The sequence below is a fragment of the Aythya ferina genome (genome assembly GCF_964211825.1).
Source record: "Aythya ferina genome assembly, chromosome: 10".
Lineage (NCBI taxonomy): Eukaryota > Metazoa > Chordata > Aves > Anseriformes > Anatidae > Aythya > Aythya ferina.
This window is the reverse complement of record NC_140306.1, coordinates 18001067-18022571: the sequence shown is the minus strand read 5'-3', so window position 1 is coordinate 18022571 and position 21505 is coordinate 18001067. Positions and strand designations below refer to the sequence as shown.

Below are 21505 nucleotides of genomic sequence, written 5' to 3'. Positions count from 1 at the left end.
TCTTGGTAAAGCTTTGTTTGTATCCTCAGAGTGCTGTATGTGTTTGGACTTGACAGCGTGTGGCTGACTCACCAACAGCGTGAAATGTTTCTTACCTCTTGCCAGACACACAGCAGTACGTCCCTGGGTGACACCTCCAGCTCTAGCCGGGCTGCTAGCGCACAGGGCTCCGGCAGATTGCTCATCTGCTTGTGAATGCTTCGGGTTTGAGGATTCTCACTGTGCTTATATACAGATTTAAATATATATATAATATGTATATATAAAATATACTATATATATACTATATAGTATAGTGTATATAGTATAGACTATATACAATATATAGTCTATACGATATGTATATATACTATATGTATATGCATATATACTATACTATATGTATATATACTATATGTATATAGTATAGACTATATTGTATATAGTCTATACTATATATATGCTTACCCCTTCCCTCCCCCTCAGTCCCCTCAGAGCTATTCCTGAGCTGCAGTACAGCATCTGGGAGGCAACTGAAATGGCAATTTGTTTGAATTACGGGATTCAGGTTTTTACATTTTTCAAGTCATAAGTAAGTGAATTCCGTTAGTCTCGTGTGGGCCTTTAACACTCGTTCTTTTGTTCAATGTCCAAATGTCAGTTTCTCAAATTCTGAGTGTCTGAAAGTCTCTTCAGGAAGCAAGCTGAGGGCAGAGACGATGCACTGGTGACCATGAGGTGCAGGCAGCCTCTGAAGGACCCCAAGGAAGCGTTTCCAGCCGGGTCCTGTCACTGCGGTCACGGCGGCCGCCCTGTGGCAGCGGGGAGGGCGGGGCGGGGCCGCGGGCTGCCGGCGGTGTCCCGGATCGGGCCCCTCCCGCCCCACGGGCTGCGCACGAGCCCCGCCCCTTCGCGCGCGGCCCCGCGGAGGCTGCCGGGCAGGGCGGGTGAGGCGAGGCGCGGCGGGCGGGAGGCCGCGGGGTAGCGGCCATGAGCGGGGTCCTGCTGCGCGCCCTGCGCTCCGCGCTGCGCGTGCCCGCCGCCGCGCGCCCCCTGCGCACCGCCGCGCCGTGCGCCGCCTTCGCCAAGGAGCTGTTCCGGGGCGCGCTCAGCAAGGTGAGGGGTGAGGGGCGCGGGGCGCGCGCCCAACGGCCGCCCAACGGCCGCCATCCCCTCGCGGCCCGGCCCGCGCTGCCCGGGGCTGACGGGGCCGCGCGGGGCCCGGTGAGGCGGTGCGGGTGGGGGCGAACAGCCCGCAGCGACGGGGGCAGCGCCGCGGCCTCCCGGGCCCCGCCGCGCCCAGCGCCCTCTGCCCCCTCGAGCCGCAGCACAGCGGGGCTGGAAGCAGGCGGCGTGTGCCCGGCCTGGTGGTGGCACCCGGCATAACCCCGGGAGGGAACGCGGCCGGCGCTGCCCGGGCCGGGGTGAGTCCCGCTGCTCCTCAAAACGGGACGGGCAACGCGAAGAGCTCGTGGCACGGGGCGATGCCAGGCGGCACAGACCCGCAGTCCAAAATGGGATTATATCGACAAAATTCGTGGTTAATAAAGGATTTTTGCATCTATGTAGTCCTTAAAACCTCTTTATTTTCTCTCTAATGCTTCCAATTTGTTTGGGTGCGCAGTGTAGTTGAATCCTGTACGTTTCATCAGATAACATTTTTGAACCTTTCTCACAAATCCAGATTTTCACAGTTTTTAGAACCTAGTATTTGAAAGGCATATGTTCTCGGACTTTAATTCCAGTTGCATGATTGATGCATTTTTTTAATGTCTGTTATTTTAGGAAGAAGTTTTCCCTTATCCAGAAATTAGCAATGAAGAACTACAGGAGATCAACCAGTTTGTAGGACCTGTAGAAAAATTCTTCACTGAGGAAGGTACAGATATTAGTTTCTTATGTGTGCAAGTGATTCAGTGACTGCAAAATGATTCAAGCATAGCAGTTATAATTGTGTGTTATTGTTATAATTTAAGTCGTTTTATGCGTTTGTTGCCAGTCATAGTGCTTGGTGATGCTATAGGCATGTTGATTCATGAGTTTTTCATATAGACTCCTTGGATGCTGATGAGAATAAATAAATCTTGAAAACTAAAGAAAATGAACAAAAATACAGAACAAGAAGGGAAGTGAAAGAATTCCAAGAAGTAGGATTTGAAATTGTTTAGCTTGGTTGTATTATCGCCATTTGCTACTTACTGTATCGTATTTCTTTTGTGAAACTTTTTACTTGTACTGTAGCGAACCTGTTCTCAGCAAAGCTTTGTAGAGATAAATGGAGGATCTTTGAGAAGCTACGAAAAATCAGAAGTATTTATCGTTTTTCAGCTACCAAGTAATGATTCTGCCTGGGAAAACTCATATTAGCTGTATGCATTCTAGATAGGGTTGCAGGGTGTTTCTTCTATTAGTGCTGCAATAGATGAGCCAATTCGAGAACAGTTGTAGAAAATTGCTTTCTACAAACAGCAATTTCTGAGATAGTTAAACAGTATTGTCTCAGATCTCCTGCTGACAAAGCTACTAGGTCAAGATTGCCAAACACTGCAGGAGTATGAAGAAGCCAGTGGTTGTCACAGGTGACAATTTATGAGATATGGGTCATTTTAACAATAATAACATATTATTGCTCACTGATGGTAAATTAAGAATTTATGTAGATTACATTTTTTGGGGGAACAGCATTCATTGAGTGAAAAAGATGATATTTACGGGAGGATTGCTCATCTTTGTTTGATTTCATTGCTATTTTTGTTTAGTTATTCAGGGTAATTTATGTGTACAGGATAAAAATAGGTTAGGAGAGCAGCCCTAACCAGTTACAAACTTGATATGGTTGGCATTGCATAAGGGGATTTATCCCAGCAGTTATTCTAAAGCCTAATGATCTTTCTTTCTGAGTAACTTCAGTCAGAAGTGCAGCAGAATGCTTAGCTGCGTCCCTCGGTTGCATTTCATACAGACATGACAGCATCATTTAACTGTGGTGAACGTAAGTTTCTTTAGCAATGTGCTATTGCTCCTGAGGAGTTACTTCTTTTTGAGAACTTTTTGGAAAGATGGCTTCTGGTCCTTTTGCTGCAGCTTGCATCCTACCCTGGCTGCCTAATATGATTCTTGTATATTTTCGCTGTCACCACACAGAACTGCTCTGGTAATCCCTCAAGAATTTAAGTAACTCATAAGAACACAATTTTTTTAATTAGTCTGTTTACATACTTTTGTTCTTCTAATCCTAACCCTGGCATAGCTCCAGAAGAAAATCCTAGAAATACCAAACAGAACCAGCCATATTCTCTCCACAAGCTGTGCACATAGAAACGTTTGAGATAATGATGTAATGATCAAATCTTTCCCATTTTCAAGTCCTTTTCCCATATCTGTCATCACCATATCATAATCTATATGCCTGGGACCTTCCAGTTGTTTCTGACTTTCCTGGTGTCATGAGGTGAGACACTTGAGTGTTGGTTCCATGGCAAATTAGTTTTTTCTTAACATCTTCAGCTCATTTCACGAATAGACTAAAAAACAGCCATTGTGAAAAGTGATGGGCTCAGGTTAATTTGCAGCACCCCTCTCCTGAAGGACGAGGCATTCTGGAAATGCTTTTTTTTTTCTGGAAGCAGAGTTGGGACTTCGGGTGGAGTGTTCAGGACTTACCTCATGTTCAGAGTGCAGGAAGTCGGTAATTCACCTTGCTGGGAGGCAGACAGGTTGGGGCCCCAACCAACCTGACGTACTTGTAATCCTACAGAAGCTCGTTTAGGGCTTGAGGCTCTTGAAACTGCAAGGGGATGTTGAAACAACAGCAAACACTAGAAAGAACAACTCTTGTGAAGCTGGGGATGAGATGTACATCTGTATCTGGTGCAACAGGCGCCGTGTCTTTTTACTAAAGATGCTTTAGTAAGACTATGGGGTAATTACAGCGGTGGGGAGGTGTGGTGCTCCAGCAGCCCCTTTGTCAATAGGTTATTTCAGTTCTTCAGCTCTGGGCTCTCAAACTGGTATTTAGGTTAGAGGTCACAGGGCTGCTCACTCAGAGACACAGTGACCTGGGCTCCGATTTGAGAACACTGCAGTCTCAGCGATTTTTTCTGCATTAAGAAACAAGGTTTTTAAATTGTAAAACCATCTGTATCTGCAGTGGACTCCAAGAAGATTGATCAAGATGCAAAAATCCCGCCTGAAACTTTAAAAGGATTGAGGGACCTGGGCCTCTTTGGCATGCAGATTCCAGAGGAATATGGTGAGTAAGTGATCAAAAAGACTAACTATCTGTATCTTTTGTGTCTTGCAAAATGTGTCCGCACTATCCTGCCTGTAGTCATTTGGCCTGGACGTGCACATCAGGAGCGCAGGCTTCCCCTCTGGTGAACAAAGAGATGCAGGCACTGACAGGTGTCAGCTGGCTCCTCAGGGAGCTATGGATAATCTTAGCTCAGGCACCTAAGTTAGACAGCTAAATTTAGATGCTGTACATTCCCCTCGGCATAGCATTTTCCTTTCTGTTTGTTTTCTGGATGCAGCAGAGTAGCGTGATGTTTTATGGGACTTGCAGTACTAGCTGATGATTTCTAAAATTACACCAGGTTCAAACATGGAACTGATCTGCCAAAGCTGTCAGCTGTCATTCACAGATAGGAATGTTTGACCATACAAACGTATAAAAGTACAATGATGACTTATTCAAAGTACAGCTTTTCTATAAAAACTTCTTGTGCAGTACTGAACAAAAAGTTTATGTCCTGAAGGACATTATAGTATAAATTGGGGTCAAAGACATGAGTTACTCAGTGGATTACCCCTTAAACTTGCAAAGGCATTTTTAAGAAAATTCTAATCTTATTCTGATGCATTTTAAAAATGGGACTGAAACTAAAACCTAATATGAAATATGTAAAGTAGGATCCTCGCATTGTCATATTGTCTTTTGAGGAAGACAACTTTGTCTTCCGAGTTCTCTTCAGAACTGTGTTTGCCCAACTGCAGACACTAGTTTCAGTGGGGAGGACACCTAATTTTTGAAGAGAATAGTATGAAACAATGTATTTGTGTTGGTAGTTGCACTAATACTGCATAAAGCTGGAGACACACCTCGGCATTTATTTTCTGTAAAGCCATACCCTGTTTTTCATAACATTTTTTCATATGTTGTTTTACTGTATTAGGCAACATAACTAGTGTTGCTGTGCTGCACTGATTTCAGTTATTTAAATAAAGCTACTTTTTTACTGCACCATAACTAATACACTGCTAACGAAGTTATTTCCCATTTTCTGTTGTTTAAACCTGCTGTACTTCTGTTGGTGGTGCCTGTCATGTTTTAAAACTCTTCAGTCGTACATAGTTCATGGTATGGTATTCTTCCTAATGGGTTGTAGTAGTGGTGTATTTGTTAGAAGCATTATAAAGTGCAGAACTTCAGTGGGAAAATGGAGCTCTTGTAAATCGTAATAATGTAAATCATGTAATAGTGGCTCTCTTAAAGAAGTAACAGTGGGACTTGTAATTAATGTAAGGGTGCTGTGAAAGAAGAGGGTGTAAGAAGCACTGATTTGAATGAATGGCAGCGAGGAGGCTTTGCTTTTTTATTTATTTGACACGCAGAAAATAGTAGCACCATTGAGACATCTGCTGAAATAAGGTGTCAGATATTGATACACACTGTTAAGGTCCCCACCCAGCCTTCTCCAGGCTAACCAGGCCCAGCTCTCTCAGCCTCTCCTTGTAAGAGATGCTCCAGGCCCGTCATCATCTTTGTAGCCTCCACTGGACTCGCTCCAGAGCTCTGTCTCCCTCTTGTTCATTATCCTGACTTCTGCCACTGTCGAGTAAAGAATTATTAACCTGGACAAAAGATTCTCTTGATTACATAGAATTGTTTGTTCAGCAGTGATATATACAATAGTCTTAAGCTATGGGGAGCAGGACTTCTAATGCTGAAAACAGAAAGTCCTTCAACATTAGACTCATACAGATGTGACTTTGATTTATCCTTCTGCTCTGTTCAAGCTCCTTACAATTAGTCTCTGTATTTGCAGCAGCAGATCACGGAAAGGTGGTGCTGGGGTTGAGTTTGTTTCTTGATATACTCACATTTTTTGATTAAAAATGTCTTTTGAAGTGTTGTATTTTATTCTACTTTAGTACTTGTTTGGAAGTCCGCATGGGGAACTGTTCCATGTCAGTTCCGGGTCTTTTTCTGCCCTGTTTCCACTGCAGCTGGGCGCAGCCTCGCTGCTGGCGCTTGTCTTTGTGTCGCTGCCAGAGCCTGCCCCGACTGAGACATGCCCAGCACTGCTCCCTCTGCTGCTTGGTCTACAGCCGGGCAGCTGGGAGGCTGCACACGGTTTAATTGTCTGGGTTTGTAGGATTGCACAGAGATGTCACAAAACGTTAGTTTATGCTGGAAGCACAGAAATTCAGAATAGACCAATTTTTACACCAAGTCTTTTACCATTTTCACGTGCAGAGTGTTTAAACAAGCTTGTTTTCTACCATTTGCTGGATTATGCCGTGTTTGCTATGGTTGCACATGTGTGCTTGAATACAAACAGACCTGCTTTTTGATGAGTACTAAATTCAGCACAACTCAAGAATTAAAAAACTCTCGGTTTCTAAAATGTGTTTTCCTGTCACAACTGCAGCAATGTGGTTGTTTTTTGTGGACGTAGTCTATGCTAAGACATCCCCCAGTTATATTTTTGATATTTCTGTACTTGAAAGGGGTTTTTGGGGTGGGAAGGGGCAAGTTAAATCCTAAAGTATCTGCTTAGAACAAAACACATCTGTTCCAGGTGGTCTCGGCCTATCAAATACCATGTATGCACGCTTGGGAGAAATCACTTCTCTAGATGGATCCATCGCAGTTACACTGGCAGCTCACCAAGCTATTGGGCTGAAGGTAGAGTTCTTTTATGTCAAGTAGTTCTTTGCATCTGCCATAGAGAAGGTGAGGTGAAGTTTGGTTAAGTACAGGGTGAGAGTGGTGTGACTAATAATAAATAAGAATTAAATGGTCCCAAGTTCTGTAAATTGAGCCAGCTTGATAAAAACAGCTGGAAGAAATATGGAAAACAGTAAAATATCAGTAGTAGGGCTAAAATTACAGGAAGGTGGTGCAGTCATGCAGAGAATTCAGAAGGGTGCAACTTTTTCCAGCTGAATGAGGCTGCATATTATATTATGGGGGGTAAGAGATGAAAACATATCCAAGATCAATGTGTTGTAGCCAACACATGAATTTTAAACTATTTTTCTTTATAATATAGCCTGAGGAATCTAACTCGTAACAACTTTATGGTGGCTGGGTAGTAGTATTCTGAAGCTTGAAATAGCACAAAGGTCTTTATAATAACAAAAACATTATTCTTGGAATTGAGTGGATAATGTTAATTAACATCAAGTGTTTATTCCTCACTTTGCTTCCCCATCTGTAGAAGGGGGATACTGAGCTGACCTGATCTGTAAAGTGTTCTAATGAGGACTGTAGTGTAAGCTGTGACGACTGTTCCTCTTGCTGTGGCCAGTTTGGGTCAGTTGTGGTTAATCCTTCCTAAATATGCTGAGTACTTGTATCTTAGCTATTTAATCATAAGAAGTCCCCTGTTTAGAAAGTAAATACAGCTCTGTACAATCAGAGATAATTAAAATAAGTACACTCAGGAAAAAAAAAAAAAAGTTGAATGCCTTTATAATGAAATAATTGAGAAATTAGGCAAATCATGTGTTCTGTTCTCCAATTAAGAGCTTTTAAAATTGATGCTCTTGATTCACATAAAGTCATAATGAAGGTATAACAAATTATGGAACACTGTCTCAGTGCTTGTGCCTTTCCAAGCAACAATTAAATCTTCATTTACAGCATAAGTATAGTGACACCTCCCCTGGAAGGCAGTCTTAACAATAGATAACTTTGACATATTTTAAAGTCAGTTAAATAATAATAATAAATATTGTTATATATATAGGATTATATAAATATGTTATATATATTATATATACAAATTAAAACATTGTCTATATATATAAATAACTATATATACATTATATAATATATATATATAAAAAAATAATAATTGTTTCTTAAACTCTTTAAATATTACCTTGTATTACCATATAATTTGCAAATTAAGCTTCCTGAACTTCTCAAAGTTTGTCGGCTTCCTTTCACACAGTTCAATGCTGAAAAGTTTTCTATTAATTGTTTAGGGGATTCTCATTGCTGGCACTGATGAACAGAAAGCAAAGTACTTGCCGAAACTGGCATCTGGGGAGCACATTGCAGCTTTTTGTCTCACTGAACCTGGAAGGTACTGATTTTGTAATTATGGCAAATTTGTAAAAATAAATAAATTAATTAATTAATTAAAAGGGTGCGTCAGAAAGCCAATACTAAAATGGTATTTTTTATTGTCTTTGTTGCATTGGTTGTTTGGTTACTGCATTAAATACTTACTGTTTTGCGCCTGTGTCCTCAGTGTATATGTCAATAGCTATTTTTAAAATCACGCATTGTGCTCATGGCAGTGTTCATGAATTCACTAACTGGTGTTTGATTTTAGCTGCATTAATTTTCACAGTTGTTCCCATCTCAGCTATCCATCCACTTAATTTCTGGCATTGCTGAATATAAATTAAAAGGATACTTTATGCCATATCTCCCTAGGTGCTAGTTGTAGCACACAGAAACAGTTGTTTTTAGAGCTGAATTTTAGAACTCTGACCCTATTAAAGAATCAGGCGAGATCTTGGTGTGCCAAGAACTCAGCAACTGTCTTCAGCTGAAAGCCCAAAGTGAGCCATTGTGGCATTTTAATTTGTGCAAGAGGAAACTTGCTTCAAGGGGGAGATAATTATGCACTTAGTTATGTAATAAGGTGATGATTGAAGAGAGTGCTTGAACTTTCAATCACAGAACATAAACTTTAATTGCTTTGTTGTAATTGAACATCTAATTCTGCTCCCATGGAAAGTATGTGATGTGCCCAAATGCTCACTGATAAATACTGTCACAGGTTCGTTTATTTTTAATTTCTGTTGAACCTTTTTTCCCTTAAGATATACAACTAGAGTAGAGTTTTAAACTTGATTGTGATTTAGGATAACATTCGGTGTATGGTCAAATAGCGCCAAGTGTAGCTCAACAGAGTTACTTGTATGGCATTCTGAACACTTGGGTCAGGTCATAAGATTGATAACATACATGTTAATCAGCAGAAAAAAGGCCCTGCAGGGTAATTTAAGAAGATTTCATCAGAACTATTGAATCTAATAAGTTTCCTTATTACTAAAGAACTAAAATTTTTATAGTACTTTTTAATGCAACTGTAAAGACTTTTTTTAAAGGATGGGAAGAGGGAAAAAATATAGATATAATGTTTTTTAGAGCATATTTATTTCTTTAAACACTAACCAAACACTTGTTTGGCTTTTAGTGGAAGTGATGCTGCATCCATCCAGACAAGAGCAACTCTCAGCAAAGATGGGAAGCACTTCTTACTAAATGGCTCCAAGGTATCCACTCACAGAGTGGAAGTACTACGGTTCTTCTGTTACAAGCTTATAGAAAGCACTTTTGTCTTTTGCAGCATTATAATTCATTAGTTTTACTAGGTAAGACTCTAGCTTGGTAACTGTGTCAGGCTTTTGGGATTTCCAAACGAGAGAAGGATGACCATGTTAAAAAGACAGCTCGTTGGTTTAGGACCAAACAGAAAATAAAAATACACTGCTCAGGGAATGACTTTGATGGAATGCCTGGTGAGCAAGATAGGAAAAGATCCTCTTAAGTTCCTTCTCTGTTATCCCCAGGTCAGAGTGCGCAGGTTTTTAGGGAGGGTTAGTTAGTTAGCTCTCATCTCTTAAGTTCCTTCTCTGTTATCCCCAGGTCAGAGTGTGCAGGTTTTTAGGGAGGGTTAGTTAGTTAGCTCTCATCTGCGGCAGCACAGGTGAAGAGAAACCTGAAACAATGTTTTCCCCTCTTTTCATTTTTCATCATGCTAGATTTCCTAGGTATTTTTGAAAGGAAAGTTGACAGTGCTGCTTGGAACATCCTTGCTAAACACAACTGACAGAATACGCTCTCGAAGATACACAATGTACTGGATACAACAGTGTTTGATACTCCTGAGGACTTGATCTGTTATTGATATACTTGTCTATGATGTGAAGAGATGCAACCTGTGGCCTGCTTTGTAGTATTTTTCATCAAAGGTGAAATTATATTGGGCAGTGGATGTAGAGGCCCTTGTACCCTTCGCATGCCATAAGTGACAGGATGCACAAGCTTTTGTGAAAATGCACCAGATCTTAATTTATTTGAACCTCTTTTTTAACCACTTGAGAACAGTGGTTACAAAATCAGAACAAATATTTTTCTTTTTTCTCTCAAAACAGGTTTGGATATCAAACGGTGGCCTTGCGAGTGTTTTCACAGTATTTGCTAGGACAGAGGTTGTTGATAAAGATGGACAAGTAAAAGATAAAATTACTGCTTTCATCGTAGAGCGAGATTTTGGCGGAGTCACACATGGGAAGCCTGAGGATAAGCTAGGCATTCGAGGATCCAATAGTAAGAATCATTTAAAATTGTTAATAGAAATTGTTTTAATATTTTAATGTTTTAATTTCTTTAGGTTATCTGATTTCAAAGGCAAATTAGTATTTTCCATATAAGTTTCATGTTTCTTTACCTAGCTTTTCTTCAGAGTCCTTCCTAATGCCAGCTCTGAATTAATAAATCTGTATTTATGGACACCTGAAGCTGCACTTTCATGCAGTAAAAGAAATAACTCAGAAGATGAAGCAACCACGTAGCTTTAATTTAGAATTAAGTTTTCTCTGTAAGCTTACAGATGATTGCAGTTTTTCACAATCTATCATTTGAACTTGATTGCTGTATCAATTCCATAAAAGTCAAAACTGCAGTTCTCTGTTTATACAATGTGCATTAATTGTATTTTGAATATTTCACATCAGTAATTGATGTAAACCACAGTCTTTTCCCAAATCTCAACTCCTTTGGAAGTTACCATAATTCTGTCATTCACAGTGCATTAGGAAGACTTCTTTTTTTTTTTTGTTATAAAAGTCAGTTATGTTCCAGAATGTATTTTAAATATTTTTACATCGTAATTGAACAGCAATTTACTCTGTGTTTCAGCCTGTGAAGTACATTTTGAAAATACAAAAGTGCCTATAGAGAATGTAATTGGAGAAGTAGGAGGAGGATTTAAGGTAAGCAGAAAATAATAATTTTTAAAAGTCTGAAGGAAATCTTTCTTAACTGTACTGAAGTTTCCTTATGGGTAGTATCAACACTGTCAAGCTGAAGAACACCGGGGGAAAGACTTCTCAGTTTACCTTATGTGCTTTGTATTAGCTGGTTTCACCAGAACATAGCTCATGAGCGTGCCGTAAGTTCAGGTTCATATTTATTTCTTGATAAAATTGTAAAGCAGATTCTGTTATTTGCTTGGCTTTTTAAAATGCTTTTCATGGTATAGGAAACATACTGTTCTCTTCTGAAAAGGGAGGATTTTTTTCAACAGAACTTCTGAACTAAACTCTTCTCTATTTCTACAACCAGAATTGTGGACTGTGTAGAAAAGGAGAGAAAAGACTGTAGCAGGAAATGGTTTGAGCAAAGTCCAGACCTGTCAGGTGGTTTCCCAGGATCAGATTATAGCACAAGAAAAACTGGGAGGTCACTGGAAGGCTGGCACTGGTTCCTCCGCATTGCACCACAGAAATGCGAAGCATTTCTTAACACTGTTCACTTTGCTGTTGTAACCTTTCTCCAAGTATGAGTTGCAAAGCTGTTCTTAATGGTCCTGAGTTTTCCTACGCCTTCAATAGCAGGCAGCTCCAGATTGAAATGCTAAATAGAATAATTTCCTTTGATGTAATAAACATATGAAAAGGTAATTTTAACAGTTTGTTCTCCATGGAATTACCACAATTTGAGAGGTAGGAACAGTGACTTTTCGCTGGAGTCCTTAAGACTCTTCGAAGACTCTTAAGTTCTCTTTGAACTAGGTCACCCATGTTTTCTTTGTTTAAAAAAAAAACAGCAACACTAAACTTAAAAATCTATTTGTGTGCACTGTGGAGCTGTATTTGTACGCCTTTCGCTCTCCTTCCCTTTTCGTGTATGTTGCTGGAAGACTCAGCAGAATTTTGATGGTGAATGATTGTTTAAAACAGGCATACAGACTTATATCCAAAAATGTTGTTTGAATGCACCCAAGCATCTTATTTCACCAAAATTCTGCTTTCTGTAGGTAGGAGGTTCTTTATTTTGCTCCAAGATTACTATTTGAAAAGAATGAGTTAGTTTTACCAGCTTTTTGGATGGCTGTTACAGTCTGTCCACGTATGGCTGGCATAGATAAGAGTAAGACTAAGGTGGGACTGTTGGATGTAGAGATAGAACCGAGTAAGGATTCAGTGGATCATCAGTACCAGGAAACTACTTCAGGTGTGAATTGGATGTAGTAGACTGTCTTAAATGCTTAGTTCTAAAGCATTTCTTTTGGGATGCTGAATGCTGCACTGACTAGAATCAGGGCTGGTTTCACAGGATAGGAAGTGTAATCCAGTGATGAATCCAGGAAAAGCACTAAAAACATGAAGCTAGACAGCAGTAAAAGTTGTGTGGCAACAACACAGCCTAAAAAAAATGTTCATTTTTTTTCACAGGTTGCCATGAATATTCTAAACAGTGGAAGATTTAGCATGGGCAGTGCCTCTGCTGGAATGATTAAAAAATTGATAGGTAGGTGAATTGGGTGTTTTGGACTGCTGGATGCTATGCAAAAAAAAAAAAAAAAAAAAAAAAGAGAGAGAGAGAACAACTGATTTTCATAAGGTATTTAACAGTGTTCATTCAAAATAGTAACACTAGTCTTGATTATAACATCACTGTTAGTCATAACATGCTTTGACATCTTTAAAATACTAGATTTTCTTGTTAAACATTGTGATTAAAAACCTGTAAAACACTGAAGATTTCAGTTGATACATTGTAAAGCTCTTGCCTCTGTTAAATTCATTCTGCAGTAAAATACATGTATTCTCAATAAGTGAACAGCGTATGTAGTGCTGCTTTTAGATCCTATAAAAATCCTTTAAAACTTCAAATTGGCTCAAAGCTTGCATACAGTAACAGGTAATAAAATTGTCTTATACCAACAGTTACCCAAAATACTAACAGGCGTCTCTCACAAAAAAGCAAATTATTAGCACTAAAACATGCTTCCCACAAGAATACAGGTTTACACCTTAGACTCGTGTTGTAAAGCCTTTGGCACAGTATTCCCAGACTTGAGCAGCACTGTCATTCTCAGGGTGCTTTTCACATTGCTGAAGCAGTAGGGGTTGGTCAGACCATAGAACACTATGTACAGCAGGCATGAGATGTCACACTAACAGTTGTGCTGTTCTGAGATGGATTTTTTTTAATTTTCTTTTTAAAGAAATGACAGCAGAGTATGCGTGTACCAGGAAACAATTCAATAAGAAACTGAGTGAATTTGGATTAATTCAGGTAATTAAAAAAAAAAAGAAAACCTAAATGTCTGTGCTTTGTTTTGACTAGTGCTAGGATGTAGATTATGTTGAGGTTGTTCTGGCTGTACTGGTTTAAAAAATTGCTGGAGGTATTGAATTGATATATGTTTTAGTGCAGACTTCTGTATGCTGATCTTTTAAATGATTTTAATTGAATGATAAACATGCAAAGTATTTTTTTAAGCATTGTCCTGATTGTTTTGCAGTAGCGCTTTTTATTAAACATTATTTTATTAAACGTATAAAAACTGCAGTTATACTCTTCAGTTTCAAAGTTATTGCGGACTTAGCTATGCATTTCTGCATCCGAATCAATGTATAAACCCTCTCACCACTATTTGACAGGAGAAGTTTTGTTTTATGGCTGTGAAAGCATACGTAATGGAGAGTATGGCTTACCTCACTGCAGGAATGATGGACAGGCCAGGGTTTCCAGATTGCTCTGTGGAGGCAGCCATGGTCAAGGTAATGTTATTGAAAAACTTGCCTATGGCTTTAAGCTAATGCAGACTAACACCTTTCCTGTTTTGCAGTCTACATTACAAATTGCTTAGAGGCTCGGGTATTTCTTACAGACATAAATACAGACACTTCAGCTAGATTTAAGAACTAAAAAAAGACATTAGTTTTCATTTCCCCCACATTATAGATTACCTCAGATTCAAAGCTTGTGTCACTATACAGAAAATAAAACCTGAATACAACAGGTTTGGTATATTGCAGTCCTCTTGAGTGCTGTTTTTATGCAGTGTCACGCTGCTGGAAATAGTGCTAACAGTTTTGTTTCCAGCTGCAGAGCTGGCTAAGGAGTTTCAGTCCTGGTTTGAACCCAGAATCAGTTGCAAAATACAGAGTGAGGCAGGCCCACTCTGATGGAGCACCACTATTTAAGGGATTTCTGCAGTGTCAGCCAGGAGACAGATGCTGCTGGCTGGCAAAGCAGCCTTGAGAAGAGCTCACAGATGTTCATCCCCCAGTGATGGTCCCTTACGGTGTGGGGACGTTGCAGTAATGTCACAGTCCTTCCAAAGGTCTAACTTGTGGCACAGTAACAAAGCTATGTCATCTGCGTGTACTGTGTGAAACATGGTGATTAAAATACTGTTCAACAACAGGTGTTCAGCTCTGAAGGTGCTTGGGCTTGCGTAAGTGAAGCACTGCAAATACTTGGAGGCCTTGGCTATATGAAGGATTACCCCTACGAACGCTTTCTCAGAGACACAAGGATACTGCTGATTTTTGAGGCAAGTATGAATATACTGTTCTACCATAAATTGAAATTAACTTGCTCACCTTCTGTGAACCTGAGGTGAAACAAATCCAGCAGAGTACTCACTTAAATACGTCTTCATTCAGTTAGTTGTGAAGTCTGCTATAGTTTGAATAACGCTGAAGAGCTAATTTTTCTTTGGAGATAATATTGTTCTATAATAAACTAAGATATGATGGATTTTATAGATTAACCACAAAGTGTGAGCTTCTCTAGGAACCCACACTAGCAAGTGTTTGTATGTTTATCTCACACAGCAAGGAAGAGTCAATTTCATTATTTTTTCAGCAAGGAAGAGTCAATTTCAAGTTATTTTTCAGCCATGTGTAATAATGGATTCCAGAACATCAAATTTGTACAGTCTCATCTTTATTTTCTGGTTTGCTTTTGTTTTCCAAGCAGGCATGTTGAGCAGTTTTACAGTTACAGAACATATAAGTGTTCCTTTACTGGAACAATCCAGAACTTATTTTTTCATCAAAACACTTTTAGTCTGGTTTCTTTTCTGTTTTTACATATGTGTGTGTAATAGTGAGAGGCTCGACATCTTCACAACTAAATGAAGTCAGCATTTTATAACCAAGCTAAAACAGAAAGGGCAGTAAGCATGTATGGATGGAGGAAGAGTACTTTTTGGTATTAACTAAAACAATGGAACATTAGAAAAGGAAGACAGGCCAGCAGACCTGCTTGGAAAATGTTCAGAAAATGTTCATTAATATTGTAAGCCTTAGGTAAGTAAGTGGTTAACAAAAGAACCTCTCTTTAAGACTGTACATAGTCCTAAAAAAAAAAAAAAAAAAGTGTTTAGTTTTTGTTGCCTGCTTCCAGTGTCTATACCCTCTGCAGCCATACCTCCTCTAACCTCAAGGAAACGCAGAGCATGTAAGTTATTTACTGAAAGCAATTTTGAAACAAAAATGTGCATAAAAATACTAGCACAGCATATCTATTTTTTTTGAAATACTAAAAATATTTTGTACTTGATACTGATTTCAGTATGTATTATGTTTTCTTACAGGGTACAAATGAAATTCTGCGACTGTATATTGCTTTGACGGGTATGCAATATGCAGGCAAAATCTTAACTGAAAAAATTAAGTATGTTCTTTTTTATTGCTAATAGTTTTTATTGACTTAGACTGATAATTGCTAAGCCATAGATAAGGGGGAAACTGTAGGAAAAAAACTGCTGTATTCCTAAATATATCGTCTAAAGGCAGTTCAATGCATAGGGGTCTTTTTTTTTTCCTCTTTAATTGACAATGTTTTATGTGTTTAGGAATCTTGGCCAATTGTGTCTTACCTTCTAAGGCCAGCTTGTATAAAATACCTCCTTACAAGACCAGTAATTAAAATTGCATGACTTAAGATTTTATAAGGAAGTGTTACTGGAAAGGCAGCTATAGCATACCTCTCGAGTGTATATACTGGTCTCTCTCTAATTTATTGTACTGTTGAAAGGAACTGGGTGTGAACCATGTTGTATACTTTTAAGGCTGTATAGTTGTTCTCCAGACTTCATGGTAAAATGGACCAAACAACATCATGCTAGATAAACTGTAGATGTTTTGGTAATGTCTTTAAAATTTCAATTGGTTACCTGAAACTTCCCTTGCAAACCAGCAAATATATTTTAACAGCTGTTGTTTACCCAACATTTTAGAGAAATCAAGAAAGGAAATGTAGGAGTGGCGCTCGAGGAGTTTCTAAACAAACTACGGGACTCGATGGGTAGAAAAGTGGACTTTGGGCTAGCTGGTGACCGTGGCCTGGTGCATCCCAGCCTCCAGGTAAAGGGGTGGGAGAGGCAGGAACACAACACTCCTTGATAAGAGCCAGGCACTGGTCTTTCATGTTTGATTCCCTTTGCTGCTTGTCACAACTTTGTAGCCTGTTTATGCAAGACAAAGTATATGCTTACGTGAGATTTACAAACTTAAGCAGATTTTTACATTATTTCAGGGATGACGACTTGAATGTTATAACTCTGTATTTATACCAAATCCAGGTTTAGATCTATTTTAAGTAGTTTATATAAGTTGACTCTTCACAGTCTTGAAGTCATTCCTTGTAATGGTTGGTTGCTGCTGTACATAATAAGCTCAGTTACAAGATACAAAGCTGCTTCTTTCTTTTCCTGTTTAATAGTAATACAGTTTTGGTGAACTACATATATACTTGCGTAATCAATTCTTAGGGCAGAGAAGTAAAAAGGTACTTCTGTTTCTTTTGTTAGAAAAAAAGTATAAGGTGTGTTCTTCCTATGATGTTTTTAGTGTTCTGAAGAACCGTAACAAAATGGTATTTTGCAATATACGTGTCCTCTAGGTCAGCTATTTCAGGCACACAGGTAAGAGGATTCGCTAGGATTTGCTAGTAGTATTCTGTGCACATAAGGAAGCTCAACAGCATACTCCTTCGGGTAAATACACCGTGTTCTGCAGTGCCTCCAGTGTACACGTGTCAGTTAGTTTAATTATAGTGATGCTGACCTACCTGATACGCTAGATTGGAACTTCTTCTGAATACCTCAAACCCACATACTTATGTTCAGATTACAAGAATCATCATAATGAATTAATTACATTTAAGTATTAATAAAAGCCAGATACGACACTGGAATTTTTTTCTAACTCCTTACGACCAGAATTTGAAAATACTGATGAATTCATCCAATAGTACCACATAATCTTCATTTTCAGGGCTTTTGTGACCTGCAGCATGTAAAATGAGAATTAGGGTTGTTGTGCAGAACACGTGGAAGATATCTGTCGGATTATTATTTGCATAAGCATAAAGAAGACTGTATTGAAAAGTTACTGAAGTAAAAGCCAGAACATTTTAAATGCTTGTTTTATAGCAAAAGAAAGGTGCTTTAACTGGCTTTCAGTGGGGTGAATATTAAGAACACAGTACTTGCCAAGAGAAAATTCTGGCTGGTTTTGGCTTTCAAGATAACACAAATGCAGCTAAGCAGTGGTTTTCTCCTCAGAAAAGATTCAATATTTTTTAATCCCATTCCTTTTATGTACATAGGCAAACTTTCTCTCCTTTGTAGGTGAGAAGATACCAAATGATTTAAGATCGACTTAAATGGAAATTCTAGTCACTGACTAGAAGTTGGCATCATTACCTTTAGCAGAAAATTGAACTTCCATGTTTGAGGGGAAAGGTGTCTTTCTTGTGTTGGGGCACACACATCTAGGGATTTCTTCAGCATTGCATTGCCTGTTGGTTGCTCAGATTCCTTTATTCCTTTGTTCTGATCACTGTGCAGGCAGAGTAACTACTTCCTCATGCAGCAGGTAGGCTCATCCACGTCAAGATTTTGGTTTATGGGCTGGGCAGCATAGGAGAAGCTCATACTCAAAGCAGTATATGCTTTGCCATGTATGCTTGTTGGGAAACGTCCCTTTTTATAGTTGGATTTGGTTTTTTGTTTGTTTGTCTTTTAACCTGATGAAATTGTTTAAATGTGTGGAATATCTTAAATACGTATATTCTGTTTTATAGGAAAGTGGCAAGAAACTCGAGGAAAACGTTTATTATTTTGGAAATACAGTGAGAGGCCTACTAAGTAGGTTTGGCAAGGTATCAGTAGTTTTTTTTTTCTGTTATCTTCAAGTTGTATCTTTGAGTTTTTCTTCAACCACGTTGGCCTCACTAGAATCTAGACTGGACTGTGTTGATATGACATGGGATAGGATTTCCTTTACACACCTGGTTTCCATTGACTATTAAAAAAAATACTGAAATTCTGTAATGGACAATTTACCTTGTTTTTGTTTTGTTTAAAAAAAAGTCTCTGTGAATTAGCTGTTTTCTTCTATCTCTGTTGCCACAAATCCTGCCTGCTGCAGTGACTATTTAAGTACTTTAAGTACTTTGTTGTATGCAAGCAGTCAGTGGAAGCCATTTCCACTTTCCCAAATGAAGAGCTATACCAGCACAATTTGAATTATGCTTATTCATTAATATTCTAGAGCACGTGAATCTATAATTATGCCATTCAAAGTAGTTTAGTTAAATAGGAGAAGCCAAACTTAGGATACCCTGCATTTTTGAGTGTTTTTTTCAGATGTGTTTTGAGAATGCTTATCAGACTACACCGTGGAGCATGGACAGATTTTTTTTTTTTTTTTTTGAGTAGACTTCATATTTTGGTACTTGAATTTCAGTGATTTTGGTGTTTAACAAAATGGTTTCAAGACACAACAATTTTACTGCTAGCTGCAAAGGCTGTAAAAGGTAGAACATAGTTAATTTGTAAATTACTGACTTCGTAGGGGTAGAAAATCAATGTAACAACTTACCTGTCTATACTAAATAAGGATGAACATAAATACAAACTATGGAAAAAATGATTTGATTGAAGTCTGCAAGTTAATCATTTTTATTCTTATAGACAATAGTGGATGAGCAGTTGGTTCTGAAGAGAGTGGCAGATGTAGTTATTAATCTATATGCAATGACAGCAACTATATCCAGAGCCAGCCGGTCTATCAGTATTGGCCTGAGAAATCACGACCATGAAGTAAGTGTACTTTAATAGCAGTCATACCCATTTATCAGCTACACTCCGTGCATCATCTACCTTAACAAAACATAATTTATTGCTATTCTGCCTCGTTATATTTTTTGTTGTAAGAGGCACTGTGTATCTTCAGACCTTGCCCTGAAACGTTACAGCCTGCATACATTTTACAAGTCTAACCAGCTGCTTGTCTTGACTAGCCAACTTTCCCCTCAACTCTGAAAGATGCTTGTTGCCTTCTTTGCTGCACAAGCACAATGCTGTTCTAAAAGTGTACTAAACTATCAGACAGTGCATGATAATGACTCAGACTTTGCAAAATTGCAGTGACAAATAGCTTTCATTACACTAAAACTACACACTGTATGTTAGGAATTTGTATCTATTGCAGCAAACTCTCCTTTAAACCTGATATTGTACCAATTTGTTTCAAAACTAATCGGTGCAAGAGTGCAGTAACGACGCCAATTACCTGTCATGTGAGCTGTAATGTTGTCCAAGTATTTAAAATATTTTAACATACATCGATGAATGAATTCTGAATTTGCATGTTCTCTTAAACCTGCTAATACCATGCTGTTCTTCCAAAATGCTTTCTAAAAATGCTTTATCATTAGTAATAATGTATAACAACAACAGTATTTTGTCACTAAATGTCTTGAAAGTAAAGGGAAAGAGTTTGACAGCAGGTGATTAGGGTAGATCATTTAAAATTTCATGTTAACAATTCTGCTACATGACAAGTAAATTTGCTACAATTAAGTGTGAAAAAAAAAATCAGACCGATTAAACCTCAGTCTTCAGTGGTCTGGAGACTTACTTCAGATTTTGTGTGCATGTGCCCCTTCTGGATTTACTACCACGTGTCTTTTCATCAGTTTTGAGTGAGGTCATCCCAACTCTGAGACTCAGTAGCTGTGGGAAATAAATAACAACTAAGCATAAATTATTATCTTACAGGGCTGCATATCAGAGATACAAAACCAAAGATTCAGAAGCTAAAATATTTTTACTGCATAAGTTTGTTCATTTAGTAGTTTTTAAATGAGTTTTGCTACTCTTTCTCAGGTGCTGCTTACAAATATCTTCTGCACAGAAGCATATTTCAAGAATAATTACACCATGGCTCAATTACAAAAATGTAAGCTCTATAAAATATATAAAGTATTTTTTGTGCTCTTACAGCTTTTTATCTAAGCAAAAGTGGGTATTTTTGATATGACTAACAGAATTTTCCACAGCGAGGAGGAAAACAGGATCTATCAGTAACAAATTCTCCTGTAAAGAATACATTAGCTAACAATCAGGTATTTGACCTATTCGTCTCTAGGTAATCATTTAGATACTTGTACTGTGAAAGATTCAGTCTGCGATAATCAGAATCTTTTTAGAAGATGCTGAAATTTTCTGCCACTGAAGTTTAGATACTTGTCTCTTAAAATCCTTTTTAAAAGAAAATTAGAAAAGCAGTATACTGTACTTCAGTTATCTTTCCTTTTGCTTTTCCTTAGATGCAGAGGAAAATCTGGATGACTGTATTAAAAAAGCTGCAAAGCATGTGCTGGAAAAGAGAGCCTATACCTGTTCACATCCACTGGACAGGACATTCTGATTACTTCACTGACAGCAAATTACTGATGAATGTAAAATAAACAGCAACTAATTTTCTGTAACTCAAGTATTTGACACCTTAAAAGTAACTTTTTCATGAGTTTACCAAATGTAACCAGCTGTATCTGTGTAAAATAAAACTAAAACCAACTTCATATAAAGAGGATAAATAAATTTTATTTAATTCTCAAATTATCTCATTAGATTTATGTCTGTTTCTTTTGATGGTAAATAAAAGCAGTTGAGATTCAGATTGAAATATGTTTTTCCTGGAAGGTGATTATTTTTTTATTTTATTTTCATCTTTAAGCTTAAATCACCTACTTACTGGAAGACCATTTACTTATGACTTTTGCTTGGAGGGGACATAGGGAAGTCAACTTGCCCAATGCAGTGTAAACAGCAGGGCCAAGTGCAATCAGCATTGCCATGTCCAGGCAAGCTTTGAGTCTCTCCAAGGATGGCTGTTGTTCTGTCTCAGCTCTCGTTTAGAAATGATTCCCTCTACTTACCAGAACTTTCTGTTCTGT

At 38.5% G+C, this 21505-nt stretch overlaps 2 protein-coding genes across 6 annotated transcripts in view; one reads left to right on the top strand and one right to left on the bottom strand.

The window, feature by feature from the left end:
- Positions 1-906: 906 nt before the first annotated feature.
- ACAD9 (acyl-CoA dehydrogenase family member 9) lies at positions 907-21170 on the top strand. Its single transcript, XM_084530597.1, has 18 exons — positions 907-1095; positions 1765-1858; positions 4130-4231; positions 6783-6889; positions 8197-8297; positions 9423-9501; positions 10384-10558; positions 11150-11223; positions 12688-12763; positions 13464-13534; positions 13903-14022; positions 14673-14801; positions 15849-15928; positions 16494-16620; positions 18344-18421; positions 19236-19364; positions 20433-20505; positions 20876-21170. The coding sequence occupies exons 1-18, from the start codon at positions 970-972 to the stop codon at positions 20974-20976; spliced, it is 1842 nt and encodes a 613-aa protein (XP_084386723.1). The 5' UTR covers positions 907-969; the 3' UTR covers positions 20977-21170.
- CFAP92 (cilia and flagella associated protein 92 (putative)) overlaps positions 19371-21505 on the bottom strand; it is a 100262-nt gene continuing 98127 nt past the window's right edge. For all 5 annotated transcript variants that reach the window (XM_084530592.1, XM_084530590.1, XM_084530593.1 and 2 more), the window contains one exon: positions 19371-20279. In XM_084530592.1, the coding sequence (XP_084386718.1) occupies positions 20239-20279 (41 nt within the window). In that variant the 3' untranslated portion in view covers positions 19371-20238. The remainder of the gene's footprint in view (positions 20280-21505) is intronic.